The sequence below is a fragment of the Pan troglodytes genome, chromosome 20, assembly GCF_028858775.2.
Source record: "Pan troglodytes isolate AG18354 chromosome 20, NHGRI_mPanTro3-v2.0_pri, whole genome shotgun sequence".
Lineage (NCBI taxonomy): Eukaryota > Metazoa > Chordata > Mammalia > Primates > Hominidae > Pan > Pan troglodytes.
The window spans coordinates 43,577,936-43,597,488 of NC_072418.2; the positions used below are offsets into that span (position 1 = coordinate 43,577,936).

The 19,553-nt window shown below is 50.4% G+C and overlaps 1 protein-coding gene across 5 annotated transcripts in view; it reads left to right on the forward strand.

Annotated features, from left to right (window-relative positions):
- SPTBN4 (spectrin beta, non-erythrocytic 4) overlaps positions 1-19,553 on the forward strand; it is a 108,493-nt gene that overhangs the window by 24,065 nt on the left and 64,875 nt on the right. For all 5 annotated transcript variants that reach the window (XR_010153874.1, XM_016935994.4, XM_054673188.2 and 2 more), the window contains exons 5-13: positions 1,936-2,027; positions 3,889-3,969; positions 6,494-6,609; positions 10,971-11,083; positions 11,178-11,365; positions 11,440-11,557; positions 11,825-11,983; positions 12,881-13,183; positions 14,233-14,383. Coding sequence is in view for 4 of the 5 variants with exons in the window: in XM_016935994.4 (XP_016791483.2) it covers positions 1,936-2,027; positions 3,889-3,969; positions 6,494-6,609; positions 10,971-11,083; positions 11,178-11,365; positions 11,440-11,557; positions 11,825-11,983; positions 12,881-13,183; positions 14,233-14,383 (1,321 nt within the window). In the remaining variant the exon portion in view is untranslated. The remainder of the gene's footprint in view (positions 1-1,935; positions 2,028-3,888; positions 3,970-6,493; positions 6,610-10,970; positions 11,084-11,177; positions 11,366-11,439; positions 11,558-11,824; positions 11,984-12,880; positions 13,184-14,232; positions 14,384-19,553) is intronic.

Consider the following 19,553-nt stretch of genomic DNA (forward strand, 5'->3'; position numbering starts at 1 on the left):
CTGCACTCCAGCCTGGGCAACAGTGAGACCATGACTTAAAAGAAAAAAAAAGCTACGCAGAAAAATACAGATTATGATAAAACAGTAATAGGGATATAAAACGTCAGTTGGTGGTGTTGAGATTTTAGATATGGTGGTCAGAACAGTGCTGTCTGGGAAGTTGATGGCTGAATGACATACAAAGATGAAGAGAGAATGCATTCCAGGCAGGGAGCACAGCAGATGCAAAGTCCCTGAGATAGAAATGAGCTTGGCATGTTGGAAATACAGGAGGAAGAGCAGTGTGGCTAGAGAATGGGAGGCAATGGGAGACATGGAGGAGCTGAGGCTCAGGGGATGGAAGGGGCTAGGTGATCTGTGATGAGTAATTTGGATTTTATTCTGTCTGAGATGGGGAGAGGTTGCAACATTTTATCGAGGGAGGTGCATACAAGTTTAGAAAGATAGAACCCTTTGGCTGGGCATGGCGGCTCATGCCCATAATCCCAGCACTTTGGGAGGCTGAGGCAAGAGGATTACCTGAGTTTAGGAGTTCGAGACCAGCTTGGCCAACATGGTGAAACCCCATCTCTACTAAAAATACAGAAATTAACTGGGCTTCGTGGTGCATGCCTGTAATCCCAGCAACTCAGGAGGCTGAGGCAGGAGAATGTGAGCCGAGACCACACCACTGCTCTCCAGCCTGGGTAACAGACAGAGACTCTGTCTCAAAAAAAAAAAAAAAAAGTGACTGGGCTTGGTGGCTCACGCCTGTAATCCCAGCACTCTGAGAGGCTGAGGTGGTTGGATCACCTGAGGTCAGGAGTTCGAGACAAGCCTGACAAACATGGAGAAACCCTATCTCTACTAAAAATACCAAATTAGCTGGGCGTGGTGGCACATGCCTGTAATCCCAGCTACTAGGGAGGCCAAGGCAGGAGAATCGCTTGAACCTGGGAGGTGGAGGTTGCGGTGAGCTGAGATCACACCATTGCACTCCAGCCTGGGCAACAAGAGTGAAACTCCATCTAAAAAAAAAACAACAACAAAGAAAGATCCCTCTGGGTTGGAGGTGTTCACCAACACTGGGAGCTGAGAGCCCAGGGAGGAGGATGGAGTTGGACCAGGGTGGGACTATGGGGAAGCAACAAGGGGCAGGTGGGGAAGACACTCAGGGAGTGGAGTGGACAGGCCTTACGGGAGGGGAGAGGGAGAGGGTGTCCAGGGGAAGACTCAGAGCTCTGGCCTGGGGACTAGAGGATGATGGGGCTGCCCTGAGACAGGGACAGGGAGAAGGAGCAGGTGTGAGGAACACCCTGAGGGCAGTTTGAGATGGGTCCAGTGGTTATGGGTCCAGGACATTGGAGTTGGGGATGTTCCAGGTAGATGGAACAGCCAGTGCTAAAGAACCAAAGAGGGAGGATGCTTGTGATTCAGGGAAAAGGCCAGCAGGTATGGAGTGGAGTGAGCTGTTGAAGATGAGGTCATCAACTTACTGATGGGAGATCATGGGAACTTGTACTTTTACCTTGAATGAAACAGAGATACGGAGGGTGTTGAAAAGAGGAGCAAGGATCTGATTTGAGTGTTCGCAGGGTCCCTCTCTCTGCCATGTGGAGAACAGACTGTGGATGCAGGAGTGGGGAGATCAGCATGAAGGCCACCGCACTAGCCTAGGCAGGAGACGGCAGTGCCTTAGACCAGGAAAGTGGCCCAGATGCTCAGTTTGGAGGCTTCCTTGGAAACAGAGACTGAAGTCCTAACTGCTCCCCTAATTGTGGATGTCCTGGCCCTCAGGAATTATCCTCACACTCCTGGACCCCCACCCCCAGCCAGAAGCTGCCTCCCCCATCTCCTCTGTCACCTGCCACCTTCTCTGGTAGCAGATGGTGAGTGGGGGGCATTCGAAGCCTCGAGCTCTCCAGGCCCTGGTAGCCATTTTTTGTATCTTCACAGATTCAAGTCATCAAAATTGAGACTGAGGACAACAGAGAGACACGCTCAGCCAAGGATGCTCTGCTCTTGTGGTGTCAGATGAAGACAGCTGGGTAAGCACCCCCACCACCTTCCTTAGGAGGTTAGGCAAGTGGTCCCCTAACCTCTGCAATTCCTTCCCAGACAAGAGCTCAAGGGGCAGCCCATGTCCTCAGGGTCAAAAAGTTACATCTGAAACTAACCAGCTGGTAAATAAAATATGTCCACTTATCCAGCCTTGAGTAATAATCCTTCCTAACATGCTGGAAGGCCAGGTTCAAATTTATTTTGAACTTGCTCTGTCACCCAAGCTGGAGTGCAGTGGCATGCACTGAATAGCTCACTGAAGCCTTGATCTCCTAGGTTCCAGTGATCCTCCCTCCTCAGCCTCCCAAGTAGCTGGGACCACTGCACCCCACCCAGTTTCAAATGTAGAACTCTTGGCCTCACTAGGCACAGTGTCTCATGCCTGTCACTTTGGGAGAATGAGGTGGAAGGATTACTTGAGGCTAGGACTTTGAGACCAGCCTAGGCAACATAGCAAGACCCCATCTCTACAAAAAGTTGTGGGGTTTTTTTGTTGTTGTTGTCGTTGTTGTTTTTAATCACAGGCATGGTGGCAGACGTCTGTAGTCGTAGCTTCTCAGGTTCCCAGGAGGCTGAGATGGGAGGATCATTTGAGTCCAGGAGTTCAAGGTGCAGTGAGCTACGATCATGCCACTGCACTCCAGCCTGGGCTACAGAGCAAGACCCTGTCTTGAAAATAAATAACAAACACATAAATAAATAAACAAATAAATAAATAAATAAAAATAAAATAGAACTCTTGGACTCCTCAGAGACCAATGCTGGAAAGAGGTGAACTGTCCCCAGCCTGCTCTCTTCTCTCTCTCCCCCATCCCATTTCATCCTACATTTCAAGAGATCTCACATTCACCTATGTGGACCCTCAGTGCTATGTCCAAGCTCTGGCCACCCTCTCCCGCTGTGAGCATCACCCTTCTGCCTCACAGGGCATACACAGGAAAGTTCAAAGTCCTTGGTCGCTTCAGTGTGGCTGAGCTGGTGGCGGGGTGGGGTGCAGGCTCTACTGGGAAGGTTCCCTTTGGCCCCCAACTCTCTGCCCTGCAGGGAGCAGTAAGACCTGAAACTCAATTGTCCTCTGTAGAGCAGCCCCTGGGAGGATGGAGGGAGGGGCAGGTGTGGGATGGAGGTGGGCTTCTCTGACTCTCATCCTTCTGGCTGTCTTGCAAAGGAGATCATGGGGACTTTTGCCATCTGTTTCTCCATGTGTCTATCTCTATATCTGCTTTTCCTTGTACTTATCTCTTCTCTCCTCCCTCCTTCCCTCCTTTCCTCCTTCCCTTTTCTCTTCATGTCTTCTTTCTCTCTCCTCTCCTTTCCCTCCCCATCTCTGTCTATATCTTGCTCTCTGTCTTGATATCTCTCTCCTTCCTCTCTCTCTCCTTCCCTCTCTTCTCTCCTTTCTTTTGCTTCTCTTTTTCTCTTCTCTCCTGCTATCTATCTTCTATCAATCTATATATCTATCATCTATCAACCTATATCTATTATGTATGTATGTATCTATCTATCTATCTTCTATCAATCTATATATATATCATCTATCAACCTATATCTATTATCTATCTATCATCTATCTATCAATCTATCTATCACCTATTTATCATCTATCTATGTATCTACCTATCTCTCTCTCTACTCACCATCTATCACCTGTCTGTCTATCATCTATCTGTGTATCTACCTATCTCTCTCTCTACCTACCCAACACCCACTCATCCATCCATCTTTCTATGTTCTACCCCCTCTCTCTCATCTTCCTTCCCTATCATTCGGTCTCCCTCTGTCTTTTTCCCCTTTCTTCCCTCCTAACTCTCCCCATCTCTGCCTCTGTTTCTCCCTTCACCCTTCCAGTTACCCTGAGGTAAACATCCAGAATTTCACCACCAGCTGGCGGGATGGCTTGGCCTTCAATGCCCTCATTCACCGGCACAGGTACCACCTGGCCTGGGACAGCCCAGTCCTGCCCTTCAGCCCCCCATATCCCTGCAGCTGCACACCTGTACATGTACGTGTGTAGATGGCACACACAGACATAAAGACCCATCCCTTCGCCTCTACACACACATACACTTTTCTTTCCCTTCACACACATGCCCTGCACATTTACACACAGGAACACACACCCACACAGGCTCCTGTCCAGGCCACATACCCTGTGCACACATGGACACACATGAGCCCTCGCACAGATGCATACACACACACAGATACCCATGCACGTGCACAGCCTGCCCGCAGGGTAGGAAGCTCGCTCCCCTGTCACTGTCATGCCGCTGTGTACCCAGCACCTCCTCCTATCAGAAAATGCTTTCTCAGGCCAGGCGCGGTGGCTCACACTTGTAATCCCCGCACTTTGGGAGGCCAAGGTGGGAGGATCACCTGATGTTAGGAGTTCAAGACCAGCCTGGCCAACATGGCAAAACCCCATCTCTACTAAAAATAAAAATAAAAAATTAGCCAGGTGTGGTGGTGCGCCCCTGTAATCCCAGCTACTGGGGAGGCTGAGGCAGGAGAATCGCTTAAACCCAGGAGGCAGAGGTTGCAATGAGCCGAGATTGTGCCACTGCACTCCAGCCTGGGCAACGGAGTGAGACTCCACCTCCGACCCCCCCACCACCACCAAAAAAAAGAAAAGAAAAGAAAAGAAAAGAAAACACTTCCTCAAAGTGAGCCCTTAGAGTCCCCGTCCCTGTACACCCACGGATTCATACCTTGGGGCCTGATATTGAAATGGCTGAGGGTCAGACACCCACACAAATTAGACACACATCATGATCATTCACATGACATATTGGGGAAACTGAGACTCAGGCGCAGGAAGGGGCTTGTGGTGGTGTAGCTGAAGCCAGAACCCAGCTTTTTCTGCTGTGGACACCTGTCCACTCACAATCCCTGCCTCTCACACCTACACACACTCATACACACATGGGGAGACCCAGACCCACCTCCATACACAGAAACTCACAAGCTGCACCAGGGTCATCCTCACACTAGGTGACATTCGCTCAGTGTTTTCTATGCACAGGCACTGTTCTAAGGGCTTCCCACTAAAACATTCAATAGTCAATGTATCCATTCAGTGTGTCCGATCCACCTATGGGCAGGTGCTATTTTTATTTATTTATTTATTTTGAGGGCGAGTCTCACTCTGTCCCCCAGGCTAGAGTGCAGTGGCACGATCTCGGCTCACTGCAACCTCTGCTTCCCAGATTCAAGTGATTCTCCTGCCTCAGCGTCCTGAGTAGCTAGGATTACAGGTGCCCGCCACCACACCTGGATAATTGTTGTATTTTTAGTAGAGATGAGGTTTCACCATGTTGGCCAGGCTGGTCTTGAACTCCTGACCTCAGGTGATCCACCCACCTCGGCCTCCCAAGTAGCTGGGATTACAGGCATGTGCCACCACGCCCGGCTAATTTTGTTTGTTTAGTGGAGATGGGGTTTCACCATTTGGGCCAGGCTGGTTTCAAACTCCTGACCTCAAGTGATCTGCCCAACTCAGCCCCCCAAAGTGCTGGGATTACAGGGATGAGCCACCATGCCTGGCTGGCAGGTGCTATTATTATCCCCATTTTAGAGGAAACCAAAGCACAGAGAAACGCAGTAGCTCACCTAGAGTGACACAACCAGGATATGACCAAGCTGGGGCTCAAGCTCTGATGAACTGGCTCTGGTCCTCACACTTCTAACCACTGCATAACACTACATAAGAATCCCCAAAGTAAGCATATGTGTGTCCGAGGTACATGTGTCCTGGCCAGACGCAGTGGCTCACACCTGTAATCCCAGCACTTTGGGAGGCCTAGGCAGGCAGATCACTTGAGGTCAGGAGTTCGAGACCAGCCTGGCCAACATGGTGAAACCCCGTCTCTACTAAAAATATAAAAATTAGCAGGGCATGGTGGTGCACACCTGCAATCCCAGCTACTGGAGAGGCTGAGGCAGGAGAATTGCTTGAACCTCGGAGGCGGAGGTTGCAGTGAGCTGGGATCGCGCCCCTGCACTCCAGCCTGGGTGACAGAGCGAGACTCCATCTCAAAAAAAAAAAAAAAAAAAAAAAAAAGAGGTACATGTGTCCTCACACAACACACATAAGGGCTGTACACACTCGTATTGTCATATGGTTTCACAGAGACATACACAGGCAGGCACCGTGTGAGCTCATCTCTTCCAAGCACACTCAGGCTGGCCTACCCATTCGTCTGTGTGCACAGGCCGGCCCAGCAACAAATGCACATGCACACACACATTCCCGGGAACGCACAGAGACATGCCCGCGTCCATCACACTCACATCACAGCTAAATGCTGCACAGCACACACAGCTTGCCCCTTGGCTAGACTGTGCCCTTCTGCCCATTGCCCTGGGCGGTGCTCAGACAAGGGTGGCTTCTTCCCTGCTTGCCCGCCGGCTCTGGAGCCTGCCTGCTGCCTGCCTGCTCTGTGCCCCTGCCCAGGCCTGATCTCGTGGACTTCAGCAAACTCACCAAGTCCAATGCCAACTACAACCTGCAGAGAGCCTTCCGCACAGCTGAGCAGCACCTGGGGCTGGCGCGGCTGCTGGATCCTGAAGGTGAGCCTCGCGCGGGCCCAGCCCAGACTTCGTCTTGGGGGACTCCCAACCCCAATGCCATGTCACACTCAACTCCATCCCACCCCAGCACCATCCCAAATCCTGAGGCCTCTCCAAATCCCAACTCTTTCCAAATCCCAACTGTCTCCTCAGCCTCCTCCCCTTGTGCCTCCCCTTCCTCATGTGCGATCCCTCCCACATCCCATCCTCACACCTCTTCCTCTCTCATCCCCAACCCTGTCCCAACGTAACCCCTCCTCTTCCCCATTCTCAATTTCCACCCATCCCCAACACCCTCCCCAACCCCGCTTTCAACCATCTCCCCCTAAACCAACTCCCACTCCCCTACCCCAGCCCCAAACCCAGTGGCATCTCCAACGCCATCCCCACCGCTAACGTCAACCCCATCTTCAAGTGTCTCCATCCCCACCACATCTTCGGCTCCAAATCCATTCCTATCCCCACCCTAATCCATTTCCAACCTCATTTCGCCCTAGCCCATCCCCATGTCTATCTCTCCCACAACTCCATCCTCATCCTCAGCTGCTTTTCCATTTCCAGTCTATCCCTAATCCCATCCCTGACTTCAGCCTCAGCCCCAAACCAGGATCAGCCCTGACACCCGTCTCCCATCCCAAATCAAAGCTGCTCCCTTCCTCTGAGCTCTACTGTGTGCCAGACACATGTCTGGGAACCTTATCAGAGCTGTTCACTTTCATCTTCACACTGACCTGGTTAGAGAGAATTTATCAACCCTGTTTTATTTTATTTTTTAATTAATTAATTAATTTATTTATTTATTTTTTGAGATGGAGTCTCACTCTGTCGCCCAGGCTGGAGTGCAGTGGCATGATCTTGGCTCACTGCAAGCTCCACTTCCTGGGTTCACGCCATTCTCCTGCCTCAGCCTCCCAAGTAGCTTGGACTACAGGCGCCCGCCACCACACCCGGCTAATTTTTTGTATTTTTAGTAGAGACGGGGTTTCACCGTGTTAGCCAGGATGGTCTCGATCTCCTGACCTTATGGTCCACCTCCTTGGCCTCCCAAAGTGCTGGGATTACAGGCATGAGCCACCATGCCCGGCCTATTTATTTAATTTTTGAGGTGGGGTCTGGCTCTGTTGCCCAGGCTGGAGTGCAGTGCCATGATCTCGGCTCACAGCAACCTCCACCTCACAGGCTCAAGTGATTCTCCCATCTCAGCCTCCCAAGTAGCTGGGACTACAGGCATGCGCCATCACACATGGCTAATTTTTGTATTTTTAGTAGAGGTGGGGTTTCATCATGTTGCCCAGGCTGGTCTCAAACTCCTGACCTCAGGTGATCTGCCCACTTTAGCCTCCTAAAGTGCTGGAATTATAGGTGTGGGCCACCGCGCCTGGACATTTTATTTTATTTATTTATTGTTCTTATGTTTATTTATTTATTTCTTTATTTGAGACAGAGCCTCGCTCTGTCACTCAGACTGGAGTGCAGTGGGGGCGATCCTAGCTCACTGCAACCTCTGCCTCCCGGGTTCAAGTGATTCTCCTGCCTCAGCCTCCCAAGTAACTGGGACTACAGGTGCATGCCACCAAGCCTGGCTAATTTTTTTTTTTTTTAATTTTTAGCAGAGACAGGGTTTCACCATTGTTAGCCAGGCTAGTCTCAAACTCCTGACCTCAAGTGATCTGCTCGCCTCGTCCTCCCAAAGAGCTGGGATTACAGGCGTGAGCCATCACACCTGGCTTACTTATTTATTTTTTTATCCAGCTGAATTTAATATTTAAACCCTGTTTAATTATTATTATTATGTTTGAAACGGGGTCTCACTGTGTTGCCCAGGCTGGAGTGCAGTGGCACAATCTTGGCTCACTACAGCTTCAACCTCCTGTGCTCAAGCAATCCTCTCACCTCAGCCCCCAGAGTAGCTGGGGCTATAGGTGTGCATGACCATGCTCAGCTAATTTTTGATTTTTTTTTTTTTTGGTAGAGGTGGAGTCTCGCTATGTTGCCCAGGCTGGTCTCAAACTACTGGACTCAAGTGATCCTCCCACCTTGGCCTCCCAAAGTGCCTGGGATTACAGGCCCGAGCCACATGCCTGGCTTAACCTGTCTTCTAAAGTGATGAGAATGACAGCTCAGGGATGTTGTCACTTGCCCAGCATCACACTGAAAATCAGGAAACCAGACCTTATGACTCCAGAATTCATGGTCTTAATCAGTCCTCTACCCTGCCTCTTATAGCTGTATCCTGTGCTCAGTGCCTAGTACGTAGTAGGTGCTAATGGATGTCAGTTGGACAAGGCAGTGAAGAATAAAGGCCAGGTATACTGTTGTGTATCCAGTGGGTAAATTAAAATGATATCACTCAGTCATGGTGATGGCTCGTGCCTGTAATCTCAGCACTTTGGGAGGTTAAGGCAGGAGGATCACTTGAGGCCAGAAGTTCAGGACCAGCCTGGGCAACATAGCGAAATCCCATCTCTACAAAAAAAAAAAAAAAAAAAAGAAAAGAAAAATCTTTGCTGAGCATGGTGGTACACACCTGTAGTCCCAGCTACACAGGAGGCCAAGGCAGGAGGATCACTTGAGCCCAGGAGTTCGAGGCTGCAGTGAGCTCTGATTACAACACTGCACCCCAGATCCCAACTCAAAAAGCAAAAAACAACAACCAATTAAAGTGATGTTAGAATTTGTTGAGTTTCCCCTCTGTGCCAGGCTAGTCTTTCTAATACTTACATTGTTCCCAGGAGGCAGGAACCATGATAATCTTTATTATAACAATGGGGAAACTGAGGCTTAGAGAAGCTAGGTTATTTTCTAAGGACATGCAGTGAGTAAGTGTTGAACTGGGATCCAGGTGCATGCTGCCTCCAAAGCCTATGTTCTTGACATCAAGCCTTGTGCACAATTTGCAAGCTAACTAAATTTTAATTTAGCACCTACTGTGTGCTGGGTAAGACAGAACAGTGATAAAGAAGATAGGCATATGGCTGGGCCCACGCCTATAGTGGCCCATGCCTATAGTCCCAGCACTATGGGAAGCTGAGGCAGGAGTATTGTTTCAGCCCAAGAGTTCAAGACTAGCCTGGGCAACACAGAGAGACCCTGTCTATGTTTTATAAAAAATAAAAAGTCTATTAAAAAAATTACAAAAAATTAGCCGGGTGTGGTGGTGTGTGCCTGTAATCTCAGCTACTTGGGAGGCTGAGGCACGAGAATTGCTTGAACCTGGGAGGCAGAGGTTGTGGTGGGCCAAGATCACGCCATTGCACTCCAGCCTGGGCAATAGCTTGAGACTCTGTCTCAAAAAAAAAGAAAGGAAAAGAAAAGAAAGGAAAGGAAAAGAAAGAAAACAGGCATAGTGTTTGTCCTCATGAAGCTCAAGCTCTAGATAATGACATAATCACATAAGTGAATATGTAATTACAAATTGTGATACATTCTGGGAAGGACATCATAAGATGCTAAGAGGAGAATAACATGAGGATTATCAACTATAGACAGAGTGAACATGGAGGCTTGTCTAAGGAAATTTGAGTTGAGCCAGGCATGGTGGTTCACACCTTTAGTTCTGACTACTCAGGAGGCTGAGGTGGGAGGATTGCTTGAACCTAGGAGCTCGAGGCTGCAGTGAGCTATGATTGCACCACTGCGCAATCAGCCTGGACAAGAGAGCCAGACTCCATCTCTTGAAAAAAAAAAAGTAAAAAGTTGAGCTCTGAAGAATAAGTGGGAATTAGGAACACAGAAAAGGAACAGTGCTCCAGACAGTGAGAACAGCACATGCAAAGGCCCTGAGGTGGAAGGTAGAAAGGTGTGTTCAAGAAACAAATATAGGCCAGGTGCGGTGGCTCACATCTGTAATCCCAGCACTTTGGGAGGCCGAGGTGGGCGGATCACCTGAGGTCAGCAGTTCGAGACCAGCCTGACCAACATGGTGAAGCCCTGTCTCTACTAAAAATATAAAATTAGCCAGGCATGGTGGTGCATGCCCATAACCCCAGCTACTTGGGAGGCTGAGACAGGAGAATCACTTGAACCTGGGAGGTAGAGGTTGCAGTGAGTTGAGATCGTGCCATTGCACTCCAGCCTGGGCAACAAGAGCAAAATTCCATCTTAAAAAAAAAAAAGAAAAGGAAAGAAAAAGAAAAGTATAGCTTATTTCTCTGTGGTGGTTTATATGTGTCAGGCACTATTTAATTCCAGGAGGTAGATTTCTATTTGACGGATACAAAACCTGAGGAACAGAGAGGTTAATTATCTTGCCCAAGGTCACACAGCTAGTGAGAGTGGCTTCTCCATCCCTCCATCCAATACCTTCAAGCACGCTGTCAAAGTGCCCACTGTCTTGTTTCCCCACTCCCTCTTGCTTCCAGATGTGAACATGGAGGCTCCAGATGAGAAGTCCATCATCACCTACGTGGTCTCTTTCTACCACTATTTCTCCAAGATGAAGGCTCTGGCTGTGGAGGGGAAGCGTATCGGGAAGGTATAAGGAGCCAAGGAGTGGGTGAGTGGGAAGCTGGAAGCTGGTGGCAGGCACGGGTGGGATGAGGCTGACCCCCCTTCCTCTGCTGTGTCAGGTCTTGGACCAGGTGTTGGAGGTGGGGAAGATCATAGAACGCTACGAGGAGCTGGCGGCTGAGCTACTGGCCTGGATCCACCGCACCGTGGGCCTCATCAGCAATCAGAAATTTGCCAACTCCTTAAGTGGGGTGCAGCAGCAACTCCAGGCTTTCACGGCCTATTGCACGCTGGAGAAGCCTGTCAAGTGAGGCCCAGCTCTGGAGGGAGGGTGGGCAGGGGTGGCATGACGGCAGGGCTCCTGAGCTCATGCCCCTTCAGGTTCCAGGAGAAGGGGAACCTAGAGGTGCTGCTCTTCAGCATCCAGAGCAAACTGCGTGCCTGCAACCGTCGCCTCTTTGTGCCTCGGGAGGGCTGTGGCATCTGGGATATTGACAAGGTGAGGCCGGGGATGCAGGGGAGAGGCGGAGTTGCACTGTGGAGTTGTATAGGTTGCACACTGCTCAAGGGAATCATTCACATTGTAGACATGATGGATTAGATATTCATTCTGACAGTTTTTCAGTAGTAAAGTGTCATAAGGAAGCAATATTTTTTCCAATTTGCATGAAGTTGCCATAATGCTATGAGTGACCTCAGACTAAGTCAAGACCATTAAACTGTGGGGAGCTGTCAGAGTCTGAGTGCCTCCTCCCATCTCCTGCAGGCATGGGGTGAGCTGGAGAAGGCTGAGCATGAGCGGGAGGCTGCCCTACGGGCTGAGCTGATTCGGCAGGAGAAGCTGGAACTACTGGCACAGAGGTTTGACCACAAGGTGGCTATGAGGGAGAGCTGGCTGAATGAGAACCAGCGTCTGGTCTCCCAGGTACAAGGTGTAGGGCTTGGCTCCAGGGGAAAGGGACGGAGGGCGGGGCTGATGGTCCTGGGACCAGAGAGGGAGACTTGATCTTCTAGGCAACAGGGAAGAGTTAGATTAGTCTCCTGGTGATAAATGAGGATGGGGATGGGAGACTTGGCCTTCCAAGTGATTGTTGGGTGAGGGGAATGGGCCTGATCTCCAGGGTAATGGGAGAGTGAGGCTGGTCTCCAGGGTAACTAGAGAGGGCAGAATTCATCTTTTCAGGAATAGGGGGAGTGTTTTAAGTGACAAGGGAGGTTGTATCTTGTGTCTAGGGTAACTCAGAAGGATAGAATTGGTTTCCTAAGTAACACAGTCAGGTAAACCTGGTCCCTAATCTCCAGGACAGGGGAAGCATGGGCCTCCTTCCTGGGTAACAAGTTTAAGGTTAGAGATGTAACAGGAGGGTGGGACTTGTTTCCAGGGTAACTGGGGAGAGTGGGGCTGGTCTCTGGGGAAACGGGAAGGTGGGGTTGGTCTCTAGGGCAACAAGGGAGGGTGGGTCTGGTCTCCAGGGTAACTGGGGAAGATTGGGCTGGTCTCCAGGACAACAGGGGAGGGTGGAGCTGGTCTCCAGGATAATTGTGGAAGATGGGCTGGTCTCCAGGGCAACAGGGGATGGGGGGTTGGTCTTTAGAGTAACTGGGGAGGGTGGGGCTGGTCTCCAAGGTAACAATGGAGGGTGGGGCTGGTCTCCAGGTTACCTGGGTAACAGGGGAGGATGAGGCTGGTCTCCAGGATAACTAGGGAGGGCAGGGCCAGTCTCCAAGGTAATGGAGTGGGGAGTCCCCAGGGTCACGCAGGGTCAAGGTAACAGGTGGACTGCTGAGGCAGCATGGGTGAGTGTCTGGCTCACTGCCCCAGGACAACTTTGGGTATGAGCTGCCCGCAGTGGAGGCAGCCATGAAGAAACACGAAGCGATCGAGGCAGACATTGCGGCCTACGAGGAGCGGGTGCAGGGTGTGGCGGAGCTGGCCCAGGCATTGGCAGCCGAAGGCTACTACGATATCCGGCGGGTGGCAGCCCAGCGTGACAGTGTCCTGCGCCAGTGGGCCCTGCTAACTGGGCTTGTGGGTGCCCGGCGGACACGGCTTGAGCAGAACCTCGCCCTGCAGAAGGTCTTCCAGGAGATGGTGTACATGGTGGACTGGATGGAGGAGATGCAGGTGCCGGAGGGGGGCGGGGATGCGGGTGGAGTGCCAGGAGGGAGGGGAGGATGCAGACGCTGAAAGAGTTGTCAGACAGCTGGAGATGGAGAGGGAAGGGCAGAGATAGAAGAAGATAGAGAGAAAGCCAGGGAGACAAAAAGAGAGAACAAGAGAGAGAGGGAGAGAAAGATACAGAGATGGACAAGAGAGGCAGACAAAGAAACACAGAATGAGAAAGAGACAGAGACAAATAGAGAGAAATAGAAACATGCTGGACACGGTGGCTCACACCTGTAATCCCAGCACTTTGGGAGGCTGAGGCGGGCAGATCATCTGAGGTCAGGAGTTCAAGACCAGCCTGGCCAACATGGCGAAACCCCATCTCTACTAAAAAATACAAAAATTAGCCGGGCGAGGTACATCTACTCGGGAGGCAGAAGAATCACTTGAACCTGGGAGGCGGAGCTTGCAGTGAGCTGAGATCGTGCCACTGCATTCCAGCCTGGGTGACAGAGCCAGACTCTGTCTCAAAAAAAGAAGAAGAAGAAGAAAAAAGAATGAAAGGGAGGAAGGAAGGAAGGAAGGAAGGAAGGAGAACAGGAGACACAGACAGGAAGGTGAACAGGAGACGGAGAGAAAGAGAAAAGGGTAGAAATGTAGAAAGAGAGGCAGAGAAAGATGGAGACAAAGATGTATAGATAAGAAAGACGTGGAGGCAGAGAGACTGAGCCACTGTGACAGAGACAGAGCCCAGAAATGTGGAGTCCACGAGAGATGGAAACATTCAGAGAGAGACTGGTAGAGAGAGAGGGAGACAGAGACAGAACACCATGGCTAGCTGTGAGAGCTGACAGCAGCTGGGGCTCAGCTTTTTTCTTTCTGATGAGGAAACCGAGGTCCAGGCCACAGAGCTGGTAAGAGAGTCTTGAGGCTGGTCCATATCTCTCCAAGAGGGTCAGAGTCGGGAGTGATGGTGCAGAGTAGCAGGGGCTGGCACAGGCGATGGGGGAGAGGTGAGTGGCCCAGGGCAGTGCCAGAGGTGTGCTCAGTGCTGTCCCCGCTTGTAGGCTCAGCTGCTGTCCCGGGAGTGTGGGCAGCACCTGGTGGAGGCAGACGACCTGTTGCAGAAGCATGGACTGCTGGAGGGAGACATTGCGGCCCAGAGCGAGCGGGTGGAGGCTCTCAATGCCGCTGCCCTGCGCTTCTCCCAGCTGCAGGGTGAGTCTTGGGGCTGGGGCTGGGGCTATGGGTGGAGACTGTCAGGACTGGTGCTAATGGAGGCAAGAGTGACTCCTGAGAGAAGGAAAGAGTGAGCTCCTTGTCCTTGGAGGCATTTAAGCAGAGCCTAAGATTACATTCCACTGGGGAAGTCATAGGGAGAATCAGTGCCCTGAGTGGCAGGATGGGCCACTCAACCTCTTCCTGCTTTAGATTCTGCAGTAATAACCCACATTCATTGAGCACTTGTTATGTGCCAAGCCCTTCACAGATTGATCTCAACGAATACCATTTAAAAAGACTTGTGTGGGCTGGGCACGGTGGCTCATGCCTGTAATTCCAGCCCTTTTGGAGGCCAAGGCAGGAGGATCACTTGAGCCCAGGAATTCAAGACCAGCCTGGCCAACATAGAAAGACATCATCTGTACCAAAATAAATAAATAAATAAATTAGCCAGGCACGGTGATACAAGCCTGTAGTGCCAGCTACTTGGAGGCTGAGGCAGGAGGCTCACTTGAGGCCAGGAATTGGAGGCTTCAGTGAGCCATGATCATGCCACTACACTCCAGCCTGGGTGACACGGTGAGATCTTGTCTCTTAAAAAACCAAAAAGAAAACTTGTGCTAAGTAATGTTAATCAGGGCCTATTTAACACAAGTGATAGAAACTCAGTTCAAATGGCTTAAGGTGAAAAGGAGTGGATTGGCTAATGTAACCAAAATGTTCAGGGAAGCCTAGTCAACATGGCGAAACCCCGTCTCTACCAAAAATACAAAAAATTAGGTAGGCATGGTGGTGCACGCCTGTAGTCCCAGCCACTGCAGAGGCTGAGGTGGGAGAATCACCTGAGCCTGGGAAGTCGAGGCTGCAGTAAGCCAAGATTGTGCCACTAAACTCCAGCCTGGGCAACTGACTGAGACCCTGTCAGCAAAAAAAAAAAAAAAAAAAAAAAAAAAGTCTGGGGAAGGGTGGGTTTTACCTCAGGCATGGCTGGATCCAGGTATGGCTCAAGGGTGCTTTTAGGACTCCATCTGAGACCAGGCATGGTGTCTCATGCCTGTAATCCCAGAGCTTTGGGAGGCAAAGATGTGAGGATTGCTTGAGGCCAGGAGTTTTGGGCAACATAGCGAGACCCCATCTCTATATCAAAAAAGAAAAAAAAAAGAAAAAGACTCAGGCCAGGCACGGTGGCTCATGCTTGTAATCCTAACACTTTGGAAGGCCGAGGCAGGCGGATCACTTGAGGTCAGGCTTTGGCCAACATGGTGAAACTCCGTCTCTTCTAAAAATACAAAAAAATTAGCCGGGCATAGTGGTGCACACCTGTAATCCTAGTTACTCAGGAGGCTGAGGTGGGAGGATTGCTTGAACCCAGGAGGCAGAGGTTGCCATGAGCCGAGATCGCACCACTGCACACTCCAGCCTAGGTGACAGAGCGAGACTCCTTCTCAAAACAAAAACAAAAGACTCCATCTCTCTCGTCTCTCTCCATCACTAGTCTTTGTGTTAGTGTCACTGTTGAGCAGTCCTGTCCCTTGTGGTATAAATCTGGGATCATTCAGCCCCAGGTATACAGCCTAACAGGTTAGCAGAGCCAATGGGACCCAGGCCCCTTTCTCCCAAGAGTTCTGACAAAAAGTCCTCGGAGAGCTTGCATTGGCTCACAGTGGGTTCCATCATTGCTCAGCCAATCATTGTGGCCCCAGGGCATGCAGTGATCTAATCGGCCACATGCACGTGACCTGCCTACCCCAGGGCCAGGAGTGGGGTCAGCCCATTACAAAGGCTTAGACTGAAAAAGAGGAGAGAGGGACAGCCTTACCAGATATGGATGGGACATGGATGCTGATAGGCAAAACCAAGACTGGCTCTAATAAGGTTCCTGTCTTACTTATGTCAATGCCCTCCAGCCAGAGACCACCAGGAGTCCCTCTGTGGTCAAACCAAGTTGGGTTTGGTGGCTCTTTACACCCACCATGGGGAGCCGTGGGGCTTCTCAGCAAGAAAGTATGATGGGGGGCCAGGCGCGGTGGCTCACGCCTGTAATCCCAGCACTTTGGGAGGCTGAGGTAGGTGGATCACATGAGGTCAGGAGTTCGAGACCAGCCTGGCCAACATGGTGAAACCCCATCCCTACTAAAAATACAAAAAATTAATTGGGTGTGGTGGCATGAGCCTGTAATCCCAGCAACCCAGAAGGCTGAGGCAGGAGAATCGCTTGAATCTGGGAGGTGGAGGTTGCAGTGAGCCTAGATCGTGCCACTGCACACCAGCCTGGGCAACAGAGCGAGACCTCATCTCAAAGAAATATATATATATATATATATGACTGATGGCTTATTGTAGGATTTGGGCTTGTGTTAGGTGATTTGGAAGATGATTCAGTGTAGTGAGTTTTGCTGTGGATTGGATGCTGTCAGAATATGAGGGTGACTAGGTGATTGGGGTCTTAATCATTTTGATCTAGGTGGTGGGAGGAAGAGAAGGAGGCTGTTGCAGTCATTGGCAGCTGTCATTCATCTGAGCCGGCGAGGGGATGCGTGGTCATTTTTGTGGTTTGCACAGTGACCTTGATTTTGTCTGTGCTCAGGCAAGATTATGGAGCGAGCTTGGTTTTGTCCTACTCCATCGCGGTCAGAGTGGCCCCATCTGATATGAGCGTTCTGTGAGATTTTTTTTTAAATTATTATTATTGTTGTTGTTTATTGCTTTTTTTTTTTTTTTTTTTAGACACTTGATCTCTCTATGTTACCCAGGCTGGTCTTGAACTCCTGGGCTCAAGCAATCCTCCCGCTTCCACCTCCCAGAGTGTTGGGATTACAGACGTGAGCCATTGTCCCTGGCCATTTCTGTGAGATTATTATTTTTACTTATTTATTTATTTTTGAGATGGAGTTTTGCTCTTGTTGTCCAGGCCGGATTGCAATGGCGCGATCTCGGCTCACTGCAACCTCTGCCTCCTGGGTTCAAGCGATTCTTCTGCCTCAGCCTCCTGAGTAGCTGGGATTATAGGCATGCGCCACCATGTCCGGCTAATTTTGTATTTTTAGTAGAGACTGGGTTTCTCCATGTTGGTCAGGCTGGTCTCAAACTCTTGACCTCAGGTGATCTGCCCGCTTTGGCCTCCCAAAGTGCTGGGATTACAGGTGTGAGGCACTGCGCTTGGCCTGTGAGATTATTTATACTCCTCAGAACACGATGGCTAGCCCTGAGTGCTGATGGCAGTTGGGGCTGCTTTATTTCTTTCTCACTGATGAGGAAACTGAGGCCCAGGCCATGGAGCTGATAAGAGGTTCTTGAGGCTGGTCCGTATCTCTCCATTAAGATGTTTTCCTCCTTTATCTGGAGCCCACAGCCCTTTGGAATCTTGGAGCATTATTCGAAAAGGAAGAACCTGTCTGGCTTGCAGGTTGATGGGGAAGTTTCTCACCCTAGCCGACCTGGGTCACATCCTAAATGCAAATGCTGAAGTTTCCCTCCACGCCCTGGTGTGGACATCCTGACCCTGGCTCAGCTCCCTCCCATCCCCATCTCACCTCCAGGGGAGGTTGTTGGGACCCTCTCCTTCACCTTAGCTAGGTTTGTCTCAGGAAGCTCCCTTTGCCCTCGCCTTGTGAGTTCTCGGCCCCTGTGACAATCAGCAGCTCCGAGAATACAGCAGAGGGGCCAGTGTGGGGAGTGCGAGTGTGGGGAGTGCGTTGTCATGGGGATGGGAGGCAGCGCTTCCTGATGGGTGGTCCAGAGTGTGAGCTCCTGATGGACCGCTTCTTAGCTGATCCTAGGGCAATCCTTCCCCTCTCTGAGGCTCAGTCTCTTCATCTGGAAAATGGGGCTGATAAGGATACTGGCCTCATAGGATGGTTGTGAGAATCAAATGACATTGTGTCAGAGTAAGGGCTGGGTACATGGAAGCTGTTTTTTGTTGTTGTTGTTGTTTTGTTTTCTAAGACAGAGTCTCACTCTGTTGCCCAGGCTGGAGTACGGTGGCACTATCTCGGCTCACTGCAGCGTCAACATCCCTGGCTCAAGTGATCTTCCCACTTCAGCCTCCCGAGTAGCTGAGACTACAGGTGCACGCCACCATGCCCAGCTAATTTTTGTATTTTTGGTAGAGATGGGGTTTTGCCATGTTACCCAGGCTGGTCTCAAACTCCTGACCTCAAGTGATCTGCCTGCTTCGGCCTCCCAAAGTTAGGATTACAGGTGTAAGCCACTGCGCCTGGCAAGAAGCTGTTGTTATTGTAACTATTATTCAGTTGGATACCTTGTGGTTTGAGTCAACATCAGCAAATGTCCAGAATTACAGAAATCTCGCATTCCACATAGGGTAGTGTCTCACTTTTATGATCCAGTAAGAAATACACAGCCAGGCAGTGGCTCACGCCTGTAATCCCAGTACTTTGGGAGGCCAAGGTGGGTGAATTTCTTCAGCCCAGATATTGGAGACCAGCCAGCGAGACTCTATTTCTACAAGAAACTTAGAAAAAAAATTAGCCAGGCATGGTGTTGTGGGCCCATAGTCCCAGCTACTCAGGAAGCTGAGGCGGGAGGATTACTTGAGCCCAAGAGTTGGAGGCTGCAGTGAGCCATGATCATGCCACTGCACTCCAGCCTGGGTGATAGAGTGATACCCTATCTCTAAAATAAATAAATAAATAAATACACTTACCTCATGACTCAGAGTTCACATGCATACATGGGCACACAGGCTAACACAGAGGTTTTATAAAACAATACTTCCAGGCTGGGCGCGGTGGCTCATGCCTGTAATCCCAGCATTTTAGGAGGCTGAGGGGGGCGGATCATGAGGTCAGGAGTTCAAGACCAGTCTGGCCAACATAGCGAAACCCCATCTCTACTAAAAATACAAAAAAATTAGCTGGACATGGTGGCACGCGCCTGTAATCCCAACTACTCTGGAGGCTGAGGCAGGAGAATCACATCAACCTGGGAGGTGGAGGTTGCAGTGAGCTGAGATCAAGCCATTGCACTCCAGCCCAGGCGACAGTGAGAGACTCTGTCTCAATAAAACAAACAAACAATACCAAACAACAACAGCAACAACAACAACAAAAATACTTCCCCTGACCTTGTTTTGCATTGTGATATTTTCCGTTCCTTCTATTCCATTCCACCAAACAAATGCTGGCTGTGACCCATTAAATTAACT